Consider the following 17671-nt stretch of genomic DNA (forward strand, 5'->3'; position numbering starts at 1 on the left):
TTATAGGAAAAACCATTCATTTGAATAATTTGCAAATCTACAGAAACTATCATACCAATGTTAATTTTTATTTTTTTGGGTGGGTTTGGGGGGAGAATTGTGTGTTGCTTTTTCACCGTGGAATCCTTTAGATCAGCGCCATGTTCTACCGGCATCATGCCATCACACTGTGCCGTGTATCACTGGCCCTCGCTTGTACCAGACAACATAGTGCCATCTAGTGGTCAGTTATTACACATCTGGGCTTTAACCACCGTAAATAAAAGTGCCAAGCTCCCCCTAGCCTCAGTATAATGATCATATTGTAAGAACCATAACTACGAAACAAAGCATGTGTTTTGGGGTCTAAAATGTATAGAAAAGTATTCATAGTTTGATGTGGGGGAGGCAAACGTGACGTTTCACGCCTTTATGGCGTTCATTGTTGTTGTTTGTGCGTTGACCCCCTACGGTGAGCCGAGGTACTGTCGGGCCCATCTTGCCGCCTCCTGGCAGCGTTTTGTGCGCAGGCGCAGTGCGGCGCTCGTGTGTTTGTCAGCTCAAAGCCGAGACCAGCTAGCCGCCATTTTCTCAGCGTCTCTCCCTAAAAGCGGAGAAAAAGGCGAGCGTCCCGCGCCCACTGCGAACGTATTCGGCCCGTCGCAAACCGGGAATTTAGCTCAAGTTTGCCTGTAAATGCTCTCCATTTAACCGAGTGTCGGCCCCGGGAGGACTTGCTTCGACGGCCTCGCGCTGAAATCGGGACGGAAGGCGAGCGAGGGCTGTGAGCGAGCAAGGTGGAGATCGTTGATTCGTCCATTGCCGCGATCCCGGAACGAAGCCGAGTGGCCCCCGTCAGGTGGGCCCCGGTTGCATTTTGGGGGGGAAATTGATGGCTTAGAAGTCGATTCCAGCCGCCTTTTTTTCCCCTTGCCCTTGTTCCCCTCTCCCCTCCCACCCCACACCGAACCCCTCCACCCCGACCAGAGCGCAGGGAATTGTTTGGCGAATTCCCTCGGATAGTGCGAGCTCGTCACGTGGTAGGTTCCTCCTTTTTTCCTCCCTTTGTTAGCCGCAGCTAGCTACGTCTTCTTCCTGCTCCACGGCGGCGGCGACGGCGTAGCTTCGCGACATGTCCGCGTTCCGGTGCTCCCCTCCCGGGCGAAGCGCTCGACATGCGGGCCTCACGTCCGACGTCGTTCGGGGGCCGAACGGGTCTTGATGTTGCCTTGCGTAATGAGGCGTGCCCGAGCTACTATCGCAACGTCCGATCGCAAGTTTCGTCCGAAAGACGCTCGTTTGCGTTCGTATTCAAGGGTTCTCGCCGCGTTTGTTGCATCAGCGGCGGTAACTAGCCCGAGCTAGCGTTAGCAGCCCCACTGACGATTCCTTTTCTTGGTTGCAGACGCGCGCGTGCTCGCGTTGTGTGAATACCACCTTGACTTTTGTATTGTTGTTGACCACAAATGCGACGCGCATTTGGTTTTATGTTTGCGTTCTTAAAGGGAAATTACATAATGTGCTCGGGAAGTCCCAACATGGCGTAGTGGTTGACTGCTGCCTTGGCGCGGTTATTGGAACCTGCATTGAACCAAGTCAGGCTGCTAAATGTAAATATGAACCGTCATGTAGCCCATCGCGTAGCAAACCTTTGCTTTAACTCTTTTGACATGTGGTGTGAAGCAGACGTCGTGACGTCATGGGGCCCAAATCCATCTACTTAGCAAGAAGCAGTGAGCTTCGCCAGCTAGTTTTCCGCTTGCTCGCACTGCCACCAACGACTGTTTTAGTCGACTACAGAACATTGACACGATCAGTCGAACGATCAGATAGTTCGTTTTTCCTCTTGGATATAATATTGGAGTTGATTTAATGATCACGAAAATGATGAACGCTATAAAATGGGGTAAACAGAAAATTACACAATATAAACACTGCAGATTGGTACAAAACTGTTATATAAATACACTATCTAAACCAAATCGGTCTCGGCGCTCCCTCAGTACAAACTTAAATCCATAAATAAACCTCTGTCCATTTTTTAGGAATAGGTGAAATTATAAATTTAAATCAAGTAAATATTTGTTATCCCTGTAAATTAAACACATGCTCATTAGCAGCAGTAGAACAGTAAATAAAACAAATTATGCATTTTGTGAAGTACATTCAGTGGTCAACTGCAAATAACTTAACAATTCTCAACTGTTTTAAATGAAATGGTTTTATTCCCAGAATTTTGGTCTTCAAAATACATGCATTGAATTAAAATGTTTATCAGACGAATTCGGCTATAGAGCTATTTTATAGCAAATTATATGCATACAAATGTTCAATGCATGCCAGAAAAAAACGGATTGCTTGAATGTTACTCAAATCTTACATAGGTGAGTCGTTCTCATTCAACTAACCAAAGTGCTCTTTAAATGTTTGTGCGTCACAATCTATTGCCACGATATGCAATGTAAATGATGCCACTCGCGACACTAAAAATACGCATGAGCGAACCTCAGCAGAGATGGGATTTGTTTAAGATGCCTTATTCTGTTGGAAAAACGTGTCTGGTGACAATAGTCGTCAATGGAATTTATCGTCGACTATTTTTATTTTCGATTTTACTTGACAACATCAACTAATTGTTACAGCCCGACTGCTTACACCACATAATTTTTCAAACGGTTCATAAGTGGTCGAGAAAGGTTTCAAAGACTCGTTGAAATAAGTGAGAGTATGGAGGATACAAAGTCTTTAAACAAAATACTTTACAAGTTTTTTTTACAAACCTATACATTAAACCGCAATGTTATGGACAGACAAAATGCACTATGTAAATCAGTATTTCTTGCACAGTGGGTAAAAATTGTGTGCTAATTATATCAAATCGAATGCGTTTTTATGTCATCTGTATCACTAGTGGTTGTGTGAGCGCTCACACTGCCACGACCTAGATTGGATTACAGTTCATAGGATGTTTTCTGATAATAGTTGGTTACAGTTAACGACTGATGAAACATTGCACTAATATTTACTGTAGCTGTATAAAGAGCCCAACGGTTATACACAAATAAACACGATAGTGCTTACTGTCGTCTCAATTTTATGCTCTTTATAGTCCACTGCGCATTATTTAGAAAAAAATGACAAAGGGCTGTTTTCGGGCAGTGCACCTTATAATCTGGTGCATCCTATAGTGCAAAAAACACGGTATTTGCATTCAATTATGTGATGGGGTCACGGTTCTAACCTTGCAAATTGGGTTGTTTTCCATTCCGTTTTATATTTACGAATCTTCAACATATTTGATTTCTACAAGCTCTTCTCTCAAAAGTCCACAAAAGCATGTCGATGAGCAATCGTCATTTTTTTCATAACTTGCACAAACTACCACCTGAAAAAATATCCAGGAAATATAAAACGGCGGAAATTGATACTTCTCATAGTCTAAAAAAACAGGGGGAGTGGCATCCTAATTGCATTTCTTCTTACCAGCCTCAAAGGTAGAAAAGTGCTACAATGCTCCTGCTGCTAGTGGTAGAAACGCAATATTGTACTCGCATCATCAAGGTTTTAAAATGGTGAATTCATGTCCGAGCCAGACGTACTCATGAAAAGAGCCACACCTGGCTCAAGAGCCATATGTTCTCGGCCCCTACCCGAGCTTTATACTAATTGAAGTTCCATGTTTGTTTTTCTATATACATCAATAACACATACAGGCCATGTAAAAATGATAAAAACTTGTTTTTCTTCGGTCTCTTTGATATCCTCGTACCATGAAAGGTCTGTTGTAAGACTAAAAGTCTAAAACTAAAAGTTGGAATGCCTCAAAGTCAAGTCAAATTAATTTTTTAATCACAAAATATCTCAAAGGACTGCACAGGTTACAATTCCACCATCCCCTGACAAGTGTTTTTCGAGTTAGGGTTGGGGGCGGTATTTTTAAACCCTGGGTTACAATATCGATAGTAAAGGGTTGTTTTGGCTGCATTCTCTCTGTAAAAAACGTTATTAGTTTTGGGGATTTAACAAAAATAAAAAAAAACCTTGATGGAAAATGGTTTATTGTCCTTGTAGATGAAATTGTATTACCGTATTTGTTGACATCAAACGACAGATCATCTAATACACTGTTACGGATTAATGGTTTTACCATCACTGCAAATTCTGTAAAGGTTATCTAAAGGACTCATGAGCTGCATCATTTAATTCATACTTTTTCTATGGTGGTATGGTATAGTTATCTTTGGGGTCCATTATTTTAAAATACTGCTACCTCAATACTTGGTTTTAAGGTCAGACTTAAAGACGTTATTTGTTGAAGTGAAAACATGGTAAGAAGTTATTTTGGGTAAACATGGATCCAACGATGTTAGCCACTGAACGGCATCCAATTGTCACTTTCACTTCTAAACCAAGGTGAAGGAGGAACAAACTTTATATTCTTGAGTAAGGGTGGGAATCTTCACATTAGTCCATCACTTATATTTTAAATTAAATTTGGTGATATTGCTTACCTGAGATCAGACTTTTGGGCAAAGCTGATATGTTTGTGGTTGATAAACGCAAGCAGGTTATGTAGTGAATACTGTACTGCTGGCAATCACTTAAATATTTCAGTTGGGTTATAATTTGGCACAACACAACTGGCATAATTTGTCTTTTGTCCCGTTTTGTTGTGCAATAGACGACCTTTTTCCAAACATTTCCATTTCAATATGATTTTTTTTTTTTTCTAAAGGCCTGCAAGCGCATGTGTCGGGTTGGAACATAATCGTCCCACCTTACTTTTATCATTCTATAGGAATTTTGACATATTGTAATCTAAATTTTGACGCTTATGAATTGATCCTGAATTGTTAATGTTGTAATTACAATGTACTGTATCTCCGAAACAGAAATTTGTCCCATCTCTATTCTAGGGACATGGCTGAAATTGGTTGTAGGCCTTTCGTGTTAACTTTTCAAATAACCAGAAAAATGTCATGTTTGCTGAGCCTTAAGTATTTTATCATTAAAGACTAGCCATTTTCAACGAACTTTTTAAATGTGAAATTTAAAACTGTTAATTGTTGCATGTTGAGTACAAATCATGAATCAGAATCTAGGCAAATTGTGTTGCCAAGCATGCATGCTTGCCTTGAAACCAGGAGAAATTCCAAAGATGTGGTGAAGAGAGCAAGAAAATGCTCTCATGGTCAAAGGGAAGCCAAGCTCCAATGTAGCCTACGTTTAAACCAACTGCAGTTTATTTTTAATCGTTCCATCTGTTCTACTAGATGTGGGGCACACGGTCTTTTTTTGTGGGATTCGTTCAGTAGACAATTAAAATTCACCTAATGGAAAGTTGTTAGTGCCTCGGCCACGGTATTCATCTGTTTTGCATTACACAAGTATTGGCGTATATCTGTCAAATATCCTAATTACATTTGGAGTAGTGGTGGTTCAATGTCTTCACCCACCACAATATCAATAGTAATATCACCTAAAAATAGATATGTAATGCATGAAATAAATGTGATTTATATTTTTGATAAAGTGTTTTGGGTCCTAATATTGGAACAGTCATTAAGGAATTGTTAGTCAAACATCTATTAATTCTCGTTATAATGATAAATTCAAATAGTTGGTCAATACGGGATTCATCCCAGACCTCTTTTTTATTCAACTATACAATACAATGGATCGCAACAAGGGGGCAATATTTGAAGTATGAAATACAGTGTTTTCCCGCCGTATTGCGGTTTGATGTCTGCATCCCTCTTGCATCGCAGATTTTTTTTTGGGGTGGGGGGGTGTCTTTATACATCTCAGAATTTCATTGTCACCTGCGTGCGAGTACATTCAAACCAATTCGGAGAACTGTCTTTTGCTCTGTTGACACTGATTTGTGCAATAAAGATGAATCTGCCAAAGAACTAGTGACTAAAAAAAATTACCCTTTTGCTGTTTGCAAGAAATCAGATAAGTGGGTCAAGCACAAGTGAAGTCATTAATAAATAATAAATAAATTTAGATTTTCACTGTAAAAAAATGATTTAATTCATGTCACCCATCAAAATCAATAGTGCCGTGCTTGTTTGCTTTCACTCCAAAAATGGCCTCTACTTCTGCGTCCCTATTGTTAATAAGGTGTGCCGAATGTGGCTTGCCAGAAGCATAGATTTACACTTCATAGGGATGGATACATCTGTTCCATCCACTGTATACAGACTTTAGTGGGGGGCAGAAAACAAAACAGAAATGTCTCAAATCAACCAATATACATGACTCTTTTTGTGAGAAAGTTGAATTTTCTGTGTATCATTCCTCCTGTACCATAAGTCTTATTTGGCTTTGCGGCATAAAAATATTCTGGTTGGAGGGGAAGACACATGCTCAGGAAAAGATGTTTGTGTTATTTTCCTGCTTCTCACAAATTAACCTGGGTGGTTATGAAATAAATCAACTGTTGAAAATGTTGGAGCTGGATTTGCAAAGCAGACCTTGGCGATAGGTCGGTGACGCTCAAACATTCACAGAGCACATTGGACAGCTAAACGAAACTGAGTCAAACTCGGATCAACTTTTTGCTAACGGTCTGACAATAAAGTAAAATTGCACCCCCACTACACAATGGGGCTTTGGTGCTCTCTTTGGAAGTGTGCGCTCGGTGGTGGTAGTTGGTCCTGAGTGAGCATTCGCGCTTGGCACAGAATATGAATTGTAGTATAGCAAACCTTCAAACCACCATAAAAACTATTTAACATGGATGCAAACACAGGTGGGCAAATATGTAGATGGAAATTATGATAAATCTTAAATCGGAGGAGGAAGCGACATTTCGGTCTGTATACACGTGTACACAAATGACAATAAAGTGAATCTGAAAATCTGAAAACCAGCATGAGAAAATATATGGTGAATCATATTGTGGCTCCACGATTAACTGAAATCTTATCGATATTGCGATGTTACGTAGTGCTATTGTGTAATTGCAAGACACTGTATTTTTTTTTAAGGATGTATAGTTCATGTTTATATTTTTTCCTCCTTTTTTATTTGAGTGATTGTGTTTGGCCAACCAAAACTGTCAGTTGTTAGTTGCAGCCCTACTCACAATGTATTGTTTAAGAACAGGCTTTGAAGTGATGTTTGATGTATACATTGAGTGCCCTTTTAATGCCCATCCTGAAGATGTTTTTCATTGAATAACTGCATTTGTCTTCTGTCGTCCTTAGGCTGTCCTCCGGTGGGGCAGTAAGCGGGGGGTGTGGAGCAGGCCACCGTGCCCGACCCTCTGCACTGCATGGCTGCGATGGCGCCCGCTCTCACCGACGCCCCAGCCGAAGCTCACCACATCCGCTTCAAATTGGCTGCACCTTCAAGTTTGTCACCGGCCAGCGAGGACAACCACGCCCACACCAGCAACATACTTATTCACAGCGGCGGACCCGCCAAGTGTAAGGTTGCAACGGAAGACGCGCACCCCCTCGACGATCAGGAGCAGCCGCCGACGTCCCAAGGAGACTCCTTGGGCAAGCTCCAGCCACTGGTGGCATCCTATCTTTGCTCAGATGTGACCCCCGTGCCTTCCAGCAAAGAGTCTATTACGCTGCAAGGAGTCCTCATTAAACAGTCAGTTTTGAAAAGTCACAGAATCCTGCCTGGGTCGCTACTAAACGGTGGAGACTTCCTGTTAAGGAAGCATCACACAATTGAACTTTCTGGAGGTCAGCTCAAAAGCCTGATGAGTAGCGCCGCCAACGGTGGCACTACGCCCTCTGTGCCCGTCAACGGCCTCGCAAAGAAGTCAGCCGGCGTATCAGGCTGCATGATGGCATCTCCAGCAGTCAACGGGGATAAGCCTCCACCTCCTGGGCAGTTGTTTGTGCCAGAAACGGACGACCTGGTGGCTCATGTTGCTGTCAAAGGAACCCTTAACCGCAAGCATTCCACAGGAGTTTGTCAAAACGTACAGCGCTCTGTGCCATCACACTTTTCCCCTGACATCCACAACCCTAGTGAAGAAGTGAATTCAGAGAGATCTGTCCTGAGCCCCGTGCAGTTAGACCGTGAGAGACCGGGCTGCAGCCAACATGGTTCTCCGTCCCAAACTTGCCCTTCAGACATGCCGGACGTTTTTGTAGGGGAGCGCATACGCCTCAATAGTAGCCGGCAGGCAGAGATTGAGGGACGTTTGCGACGTCTCCGTAAGCGACTGCAGGTGGTCCAGGCTAAGCAGGTGGAGCGCCATGTTCAGCAGCAGCTTGGTGGCTTTTTGGATACAGCTGTCAGCCGTTTGCTGGCTGGCGGTCGCAAAGACCACTCCACAGCTTCCTCCTCTGGTTCAGCACCTTGGAGGACGGGACGTCACTCAGCGGCAGGGAACAACAGAGACAGCCTGGGTCGTTTTCTGAAGAGTGGCTCGGTGCCGCTGGAACTTGAGAGGTTGTATCTAAGTGGCTCGGCCAATTTGTGCTCTGTGGAAAAAGCCTTCGACTCTGACGTGACTGAAAGTAGCTCTGGTGGCGACTCAGACTTGGAGGAGGAGGAGCTCACAAGGGTGGATGTAGAGCAGCGCCATGTTAAAATGTGAGTAACACCATCTATTCATCATGACCAGGGGTACTTCATAAAATTAACATGGAAAATTGGAAAAGTGCATTCAGATTATCAGTGTAGTTTAGCACTTAAAACATACTTTAAAAAATTGATTGATACTATAACACCATTAAAAGTGATCCTCTGTAATGTTGTAAATGACACACAAGTTTTGTGTTTGGTATACTTCCTGTATATTATGTATTTCAAAGACTTAAAAAAAAATTGAATTAATTGCAAAATCGATGACAATAAAGAACGTTAGCTGCAACAACAAATATGGTCATTTCTTCAGTTGATTAAAATAAATTTATTTTCCATCCCATTTTTCAAAAACATTGACTGTGCAGAACACCTTCGCCAAATTTAAGGCCCGGGGGCTAAATGTGGCCCGCCGCATACTTTTTTTTTGTGCCCCGCTGAGAGAAGCAAAAACCCCCATTCCTTCAGCTTATGGACACTATATGCCATTAATTTTACAAGTCTGGCCCCCGTGAGAATGTTTTTATTCTACTATGTGGCCCCCAAGTTAAGTTTTTGACATCCCTGGTGTAGAACATTTGAAAACTTAAATACACAATGGTTCAATTACTGTTATAAGATTGAATAAATAGCAATATCCTTCATTGTGAGGTATTGGTAGTGAGAGAGCGATCCATACATATAAAATCTGTTGTCTGCCAAACTCCCTCAGAGATCTCAGAATCTTAAGCTATGAAATAATTATTAGGCTTTGTTAATTTTCCATTTAAAATGGTAATATATATTGTGTCAGATAGTTTTATATATTATCAGTAATTTACTAGAACCCCCTAACTCATAATTGTTTTCATTTTCATAAACCCTTAAATAGATGTACGGTGACACGCTAAAACTCAAAAATGGACACGGATGAACATTACCTGATAGTCGGTCAGGGGCCAACCTACAAAGCTAGGTGATTTTTATTCTATCTTAAAATCATTATGAATTAAGATATTGTCACATGTTTGCATTAAACAGTGACCTATTATGTCTGGATCAGTTCTGCGGCCACAATATTTATCAAGTCAAGTCATTTTTATTTGTATAGCCCTTAATCACAATAAGTCTCTAAGGGCTTCACGTCAGCATTAGCACCCACTATTTAAGTGTTTCCGTAGTGCTCTGGTTAGTTCTTTGCCTAACACGCACATGGTCTCCGGTTTAAGTCTGGGTAGAACCGTTTGTTGGCCTGGAGAGGGATGGGGCGCCACCAGGCACACCACAGAAAATGGTGCCTCTACGGCCCTAGTGGTTAAGGGATCCAACCAACCCATATAAGCAAAGGCTTGATTCAAAATGTCAATGTAAATGTTCTGCTTTTATATAGCGCTTTTCAAGTCAATGACGATCTCCTAAAGCGCTTTACAATGTGCTTCACACTGTGCCTTTTAGACACTAACTAACCGTTGGCAGCGTTGGCTCATCGGGTTCATTAGGGATTCAGTGTCTTGCCCAAGGACACCTCGGCATATAACTCGGAAGTATTTTATAACAAGCTGAATGAGGGATTGGCAAGATGCTGCCATTTTAGTGCTTGGAGAGAGAAAAATAACAACAGCACCATTGGCGCCTGCAAATACATACCAAATCGATAATTTGACCCTCATTTAGATATCCAGAAGAAATAGCCCATACCTCTGATAGGAATAAAATTTCATTCTCATTCAGCCTTATCAATCTGATTGGCATTGAAATTGTGTTTAGCAGTCCAGATTCATTATAGTGAATACATGGCTATACGTAAAACTTGCTTATCAATGAAAAATTGTTTACAATGGTGTTTCTAATAAATTGTATTATTTTGAGTGTCGACTCAAGTTTAAACTCAATAAATGATATCGGACAGATTCTAGTCCACTTGTAATTTTCACTATTATAATTGTGGCTATGTGGTGTACAAATTTGTTTTCAGCATGGCGTGTTCAGTTTGATAAAACTGTTGCCCCTATCGTAGTCATCTCATTAGATTTATTACTAGTTGGAGCTAATGTAACTCAACCAAACAGTAGGTGCCTTGCCATTTCACTCGGATGCTATTAAGTGTTTGGAACAATGCCAGCAAGCCCAAAGTTCCCTAAATGTTCCAGCAACCAGGGCCCAGGCCTTTTCTTAATGCTATGCATACAGTAATCTGGACTCCAGAGTTCTGGACTTGTGATGCACTGCATTAACTGTTCAGTTTCCTGTTTGGAAAAGTTGACTTTACTATTAGTATTGCAAATGATTAAAGTTTTGTATTTCAAGTATAGTTTGCTAGTTACCAGAGTAAAATAACCACACCATGAGGGCATTTCAGGGAAAATCTTTATAAATTGCTAGAAGACCTTCAATCTCTTACTTTCTGCAACTTATTTTGACGACACATTTGTGAGTCGTTCACACTGTAAAATGCTCACATACTGTCAATGGCTTGAGTACCCATTATTACACGGTTGACTAGATTCTAGAAAGTGTTCAAAATGGAACAACGCAAATATGCTGTTAAGAGTCGTGGTTCATCCTCCATAGCAGGTCTCATCGATAAAGGCACATGATCAATGGCAACAATGCCACAAAGGTGGTATGCTACGGATTCTTTTTGGGTCATTTGGTTTCGAAACCATGCCGCAGGATGGATCTAATAATAGTTGTCAGCTCATTCACTCTTTAAAGAGGCAGCAGAAGGAACAGTAAGTCTTAAGGCCGGATTTAGGCTTTTGTACTGGGTAAATGTGTAATTTCAAAATGTAATAACATTTTTTGAACCCTCCCTTATTGGGGCAGGGTTGGGAACTTGGAAGTCTCACGTGGTTACCAAAATCCCAACACGTTGTAAAACAGGGTTTTGAGAACTGGATCCCTACAGTTAAACACAAAATTAAATTTCCCTACAATTAAACTTCCTAAACGGTTACATTCACACCAGAGCACTTGAACACAATGATCATAAGTTGTGGTATTGGTGATAGGACTAGGTTGATGGTTGGGTGTGATACTTAACCGAAATGTTTCTGTTGTTTATCAACTGCGTGGACATGTCTGTGTGCAACTGAAAGCAAGAAGATTGGAATTTGTGACACTTGCTAATGTTCCCACACTCACACTTCAGTGCTAACTTAATACAGAGAAGCTATTTTAATTAAAAAACGCTACCTTTTGTGTGATTTTCGGCCCTTCTTTTCCGAAGGGGGAGTTAAGCTTACTCTTATTATTTTGGTTTGTGGAATATGCAAGTGGCACTTACCTGTTGCATTGGACTGCGACGACTGCTGCACCATCATGATTAGTTCCCTCCTTATCGAGTGCTCTTGTCCCTATTCACTCTCATGCCCATTAAAAGCTAAAATATTCCCCAAAATGTGTTCTTAAAATGGGGGCGAAAGTATAACAGCTAACCAGCCATTTTCATTATCTCATTGGCCACTTTACCCATAGTACAATGAACTTATGTTATTTGCATTATAGATTTCTCAACAGTTTTACTTTTTCTGTGTCACATTGTCATCTGACCGAAAAGCACCGAAATGCCTTTTTTGTTTGAATATCTAATAAACACTTAAATAACTGACAGGCATATTACAGGATGCCAATTTAATAATTTTAAATTGCATACTGGAAATTTGGAGAAAAATAAGTATCTTTTTATTTTTTTGTTATTATTAAACTATTTTCAATTTTTGACAAATCTTTCCACAATTTCGTTTTTATCTTCAAATTGACCAAAATGTTCACTTAAATGCACCCCTACTATTACAATTCCTTGCAACCTCTTTGAATTGAAACCAAAAGGGTAAATCTGTGTTGACAAACTTGCAAAAGTTTAAAAGCTGGTCCACATAAATAATGATAAAGGTTCCCCCCCAAAATTGTGACTTATCAATGTGAAGTAAAAGGGGTTCCTTATTTCATATGAACAAAAAAGCCTATTTGGAAACATCTGGACTTGTTGGGCTGACTTAGTAGTACCTTAATACTGAGCAAGCCACACGTTACGCAACTTCTCCCCTCCCGCCTCCTTTTTATGTAATAACTGCTGCACTTCTTTCCTGCCCACACCCTGTCAAAATGCCCGCCTTAGTGGGCCTTGCAGTACTTGTGTGTACCATTCATGTCGCATACAACAATCCACACACTTTGGTAATTGAATTTATGACCTTTTTCAATTTTGTGAACTTTGGGACCAGAACTAATGAACCAAATTAACTGTTGGGAACCTAATGATGCTGGAAAGTTACGGAAATCTAATTTGTCGTACGGCAGATGAAAATTCTGAAAAAAAGGCTCGTGGGCCACATCTGGCCCCTGAGGTTTTCTTTGGCACCTGAGATGATCTTGATGCATTATTCTATCTTGCACGAGGAATCGTTGTGTATTTGTTTTAGTTAATTGTAGTTTAGTGGCTGATGGAAAATACCTTTTATTTTCTCCTTTTTAACGTGATTTTAGCCCACTTTTTAAAAAATCAAATATAGGCTACTGATAGTGCCTGATTAACACAGGCTTCTTTCATTTTAATGTTCATGAAATGATTATATAATCAGGTAAATTTGTCTTTTGTGACTGTTGAAAATGGAAGATTACTGACAGAGCTCAAAGAAAATATTGATTAGTTTATCTGATTATATAGGAATATATATTTTTTTGCTATTTAGGTTTTACTTGACAATATGCACCTTTTTAAAATCTTAACATTTGATCAGCCCGTCCCTCGGCTTGTTGATTAGTTTTTTTTTTAGTTTGACTTTGACACCCCTGCTCTAAACTGTCTCCAGGATTGTCCCATCTGCAGTAGGTTATAAGCAGGTTAGCGCCTTACATGGCTGCACAGATCACGGCCGCTATTGGGAAATGTGAAGCACAATGTAAAGCGCTTTGGGAAGTCATTGACTTGAAAAGCGCTATATAAATGCAGATCATTTCAGATCATTTCAAGTTATTGGTTAGCTGTGCATGAGCCAATCTTGCATAGATCAGAATTGAGAAACATACGCTCTTGTTTGGAGGGTTTAAAAAAAATAGGTTTTTATAAAAAAAATTGTGCCAAAAAACGTTTTTGGCATTTAATTTTTTATGATTTTATTTCAAAATTTGATAACAAGCTTTTTGGCTTGGCTGTAACTGAAAATCAGCTTTAAGTATCTATAATCTGCCTCTTTAACCACTAAGAATTACTGGTACTGGCCCTATAAAATGAATCGGTCCAAAATTAGGCACCTTTAGTCATTGTTTCTAATGTGATGTCATAGACGTACTGCTTTACATAAATTTTATTGATGTACAAAGTAGGCCTTTCATCCCAAACTGTTAGTATTGATATTTTGTGATAATTATCTAAAAATCCTCATTCATTGTACTGAAGTGTTCATTATGGACAAACATGTTTGTGACACTTGTAAAAACGTGTCAATCAGGTGAACACTTGTCAAACATGAACACAATTTACAAACATTGAAACTAAGGGTAGGAGAACTTTCTTTATGGCATCACAATAATGCTATACACAAATCTGAAACTATTCACAAACGGACAAATTTTGATTTTCGAAATGTGTAAAATAACAGATAACTGACATTTGTAAGCAAGGCAGAACTAAGAAGTGAGATTCTTCGCCCGCAAACTTAAACAAGCTTGCGTGGCCCTATTTAAACAAACCTCTGCATATTCAAACTTTTATGTGTTGAAGCAGGTAGCCTTTTGCAAAGTAATCTGTGGAATAAAAGAGTGACATGTGCTAGCTGTGTCGAGCTAAAATTTGAATCCCACGGCCAGAGTTTATTTGCCAGCTCACCATTAATCACTTATACTGTAGGTAATGAAGGTTTGGACCCGAATTTAAAAATCAACACCTAGGTGTTATTGCAGATTTTTGAACATGTTTCGCCTTCATTCTATGAGACATCAAATGTCACAAATGCAATGAAATATTTTCATTAAAAGACAGAAAAAGGTAGCAAAACAATTTTAAGGCTTCATGTACTGAATTAGTAAATTGGATTTAAAAGGTGTGTGCTTTGGTTAGTTTCCATAAACTGTAGTACAAATGAATCCAATTTTTGTTTTGCTTTGTTAACCATCATGTTTTGTTAGGAATTGGCAACACTAACCGAGGGTAAATTTTGAACCGGGTTCTAATTCAGTCCTGGCCACCAAAATGAAAGGAGTCCCAATAAACATGCATCCATAAATATATATTTCCATTTTAATTTGATTTTATGGCCCCTAAGACACATCAATTATTACATTATTTAACTGTACGAGTCACTGAAGACCCTTACACAATATAAGGTTTAAGAATGCATGGTTATAAAAGGTTTTCACAAAGACCAATTTAAATATTTTGTCTTTAAAATCCTCCAGCGTGTGGAATATTTTGCAACATAACTTCATAGTTGTGAGGAGGAACATTGAGTTCTTTGACTAATAAAAAAAGAAGTACATTTCTGTTTGTGTATACCTTTAAAAGTATTTTGAAAAATACTTTTTTCTTTTTTTTAAATTGTTCACAAAAACCGTAAGGGTTCCTCCAAACAGGTTTGCAGATACCGTATTTTCCGCACTATAGGGCGCACCGGGTTATAGGGCTCACCCCCCAAAAAAATAGTTTTTGGTCCTATATTTTCCATACATAAGGCGCACCGGATTATAAGGCGCTACAATGGGAACGTCGACAAAACAGTCAGATAGTTCAGTCAAACTTATTACCCCCTTAACATTCCGAAAGCTTGCAAAGAATCAAATACGTGTCTCAAACATGTACGGAAACAGTGTCTGTTCGATGTCACCAATCACTCAACTGCATCGTTCCAAATATCATTCGGAAAGTTGAAGTCATGGGATTCAAGAAATGGCAAACATTTCTTAGTTTCCATTTTATTTTTTGCTGGCAACTGTGTGGACAGCAAAGTAAGAACTTTATTGTGCAGGGAAACGGGGTTCTTTACTGTGCATATGACAATAAACACTTTGAATTGAAGTTAGTTTAAAAATAGACTCATCACAGAAACATCAAGATCGTTCTAAAACAAGATACCGGGAAAATATAAAGCCGCATAGCTCACCTAAGTTCTCTTGCAGCCATCACGTACAATAATGATACGTAACCATGGTCTTCTTACAACCGTGAGTGTAGTAAATCCAGGAGAGTAAAATATTTACAAATTCAGAATAGTAAAAAAATGTTTTCTCTATGCCGTAGTGCAACCCAACGTTTGATTCACTGTGATTTTTGGACTGTGGTCTTTAATGAAGGACAGAACGTATGATGAATATGCTATATTAAGTTACGGTGCATTCGCAATGATCGCAACAAGGCTATAGGGCTAGGACCTTAGCTTAGCCTTTTGGCTGAGAGTAAGTGTCCCGGCTCCTAGGCTTTGTAGCGTATAATGAACTGACCGATAACGGATAATGGATAATGAATAACGAAGATAGATCAATAACCCTTAAAAACCCCTCACATTCATCTTTTTCGGCCAATTGCAGGCTTTGTTTCGCCCCTTTAGCCTATGCGAGTCTGTAAATGATAAAAAGGATCCGCCCCCTTTACCTCCAAATAACTTAAGCCAATAGTGACTGATTCAAATGATGATTGTCACATTGGTTAGGAAATGAAACGCCGGTATATAAATCCCAGCATACACCGCTGACTACTTCGCCTTCGGGGGGAAATCTAGTCGGCGGCTGCTTGCCTTAGTTGCAAGACTTTGCGACTTAATATTGATCCATATATAAGGCGCACTGTATTATAAGGCGCATGGTCAGCTTTTGAAAAAAAATAAAGGCTTTTAGGTGCGCCTTATAGTGCGGAAAATACGGTAGTTTAGTTTGAACAATTTTTATAGACACTTTTAACAGCAAATAAACAATGTGAGGTTTGAACAATTTTTCTCAACCCTTTTAACAGCAATTAAACATATTCACAATTTCATTATTTTATAGTCTATCAATATGTTTTATCGACACTTAACAGCAATTAAATACATTCACAATTTTTATTATATCATAATCTAACAATATGAGGTTTGAACAATTTTTATCGGCACTTTTAACAGCAGTTAACCAATGTGTAAAGGGCACAGCTCTGTCTTTTCAAGTGGGATTTCTTCCCACCCTCCCAAGCAGCATCCTCCAGTCCTCTGCCCGGGATGCTCAGATGGGTCCTCTCCCTTCTTGCTTCTACTTTCCACAACTGCCCGAATAGCCAGGCTGTTGCTGCCGGGACCCCCACAGTGGAGCTCTGGTTCCCTCCTTCGGGTGGGTGCAGACGACTCTTCTTTATGGCTGCGTCCTAGGCTTTTCGCTCGCAGATTGTTTGGTATCTGCAGCCATTCGGAGCACAGCCATGGGGGGGGTCTACCTGCACCTCCTTACCAGCAGGTTTCTGGAGGTCCAGATTTTCATCAGCACCCCTAACTGCTGTTAAAAGTGTCGATAAAATCCCTTTAGATATGTTACAATATATTCAACACACCGTGGGACTCCAGAAATGTAGTCTCCAAGTTAACCCTTCTGGCTTGTTTCATGTAGAGCTGTGACGTCATCAGAGAAACACAGCAAACACTTTAATGCCCTCATGTAGGTTTTAGATGAGGGGATGGTGTCACAATAGTCTGTAATAATAAAACCATTGTATAATAAAACTGGGTTCGCGCTTGTCCCCGTACCCATTTTTTGTTGTTCCCAATTGGCGTGTTTTTTGGCCAGCCATCCTCACGTTTTACACTGAGGCCTCTGCCGCCTTAAAATGATCGGTCTCTGTTAATCCCATTTGGCGGATCCTCGTGTGTTGTTTTTGTCAATTGGCCCCTTTTGTTTGCTTGCCCTTTATGGTACCACTACTGCATCCACTGGCAATACAACGCCTGTGCGTTCTCCACAAAAGCTACAAAACGTTGTTTGAAACACTTTTAACCTCTTTAACACGTAAAGTAAATATCGTGATTGGGTTGCTAGTGTTCCTCATGATGTCACATCTTCAGGAGGTTTAAAGAGAAAACACTGTCTTATTTGTCTTCTTTATGAATATCTTAAATTCACTTTTCTTTTCCATTTAAGCCATCCTGTAAAGAATGAGCCCGCCTTTAAAAAACACTCATCACAGATCTTCTATTGT

The 17671-nt window shown here is 40.1% G+C and overlaps 1 protein-coding gene across 3 annotated transcripts in view; it reads left to right on the forward strand.

Annotated features, from left to right (window-relative positions):
• LOC148346982 (KAT8 regulatory NSL complex subunit 1-like) overlaps nucleotides 1-17671 on the forward strand; it is a 48546-nt gene that overhangs the window by 12113 nt on the left and 18762 nt on the right. Inside the window, exons 1-2 of one of the 3 annotated variants that reach the window (XM_088323104.1) lie at nucleotides 513-1019; nucleotides 7194-8547. In XM_088323104.1, the coding sequence (XP_088179230.1) occupies nucleotides 7262-8547 (1286 nt within the window). In that variant the 5' untranslated portion in view covers nucleotides 513-1019; nucleotides 7194-7261. Of the gene's footprint in view, nucleotides 1-512; nucleotides 1020-7193; nucleotides 8548-17671 lie in introns of those variants that run through there. The other 2 variants (XM_088323106.1, XM_088323105.1) reach the window with 2 other exon arrangements.

Source organism: Urocampus carinirostris, chromosome 19 (assembly GCF_059441175.1).
Source record: "Urocampus carinirostris isolate Australia breed hairy pipefish chromosome 19, RoL_Ucar_1.0, whole genome shotgun sequence".
Taxonomy (NCBI): Eukaryota; Metazoa; Chordata; class Actinopteri; order Syngnathiformes; family Syngnathidae; genus Urocampus; species Urocampus carinirostris.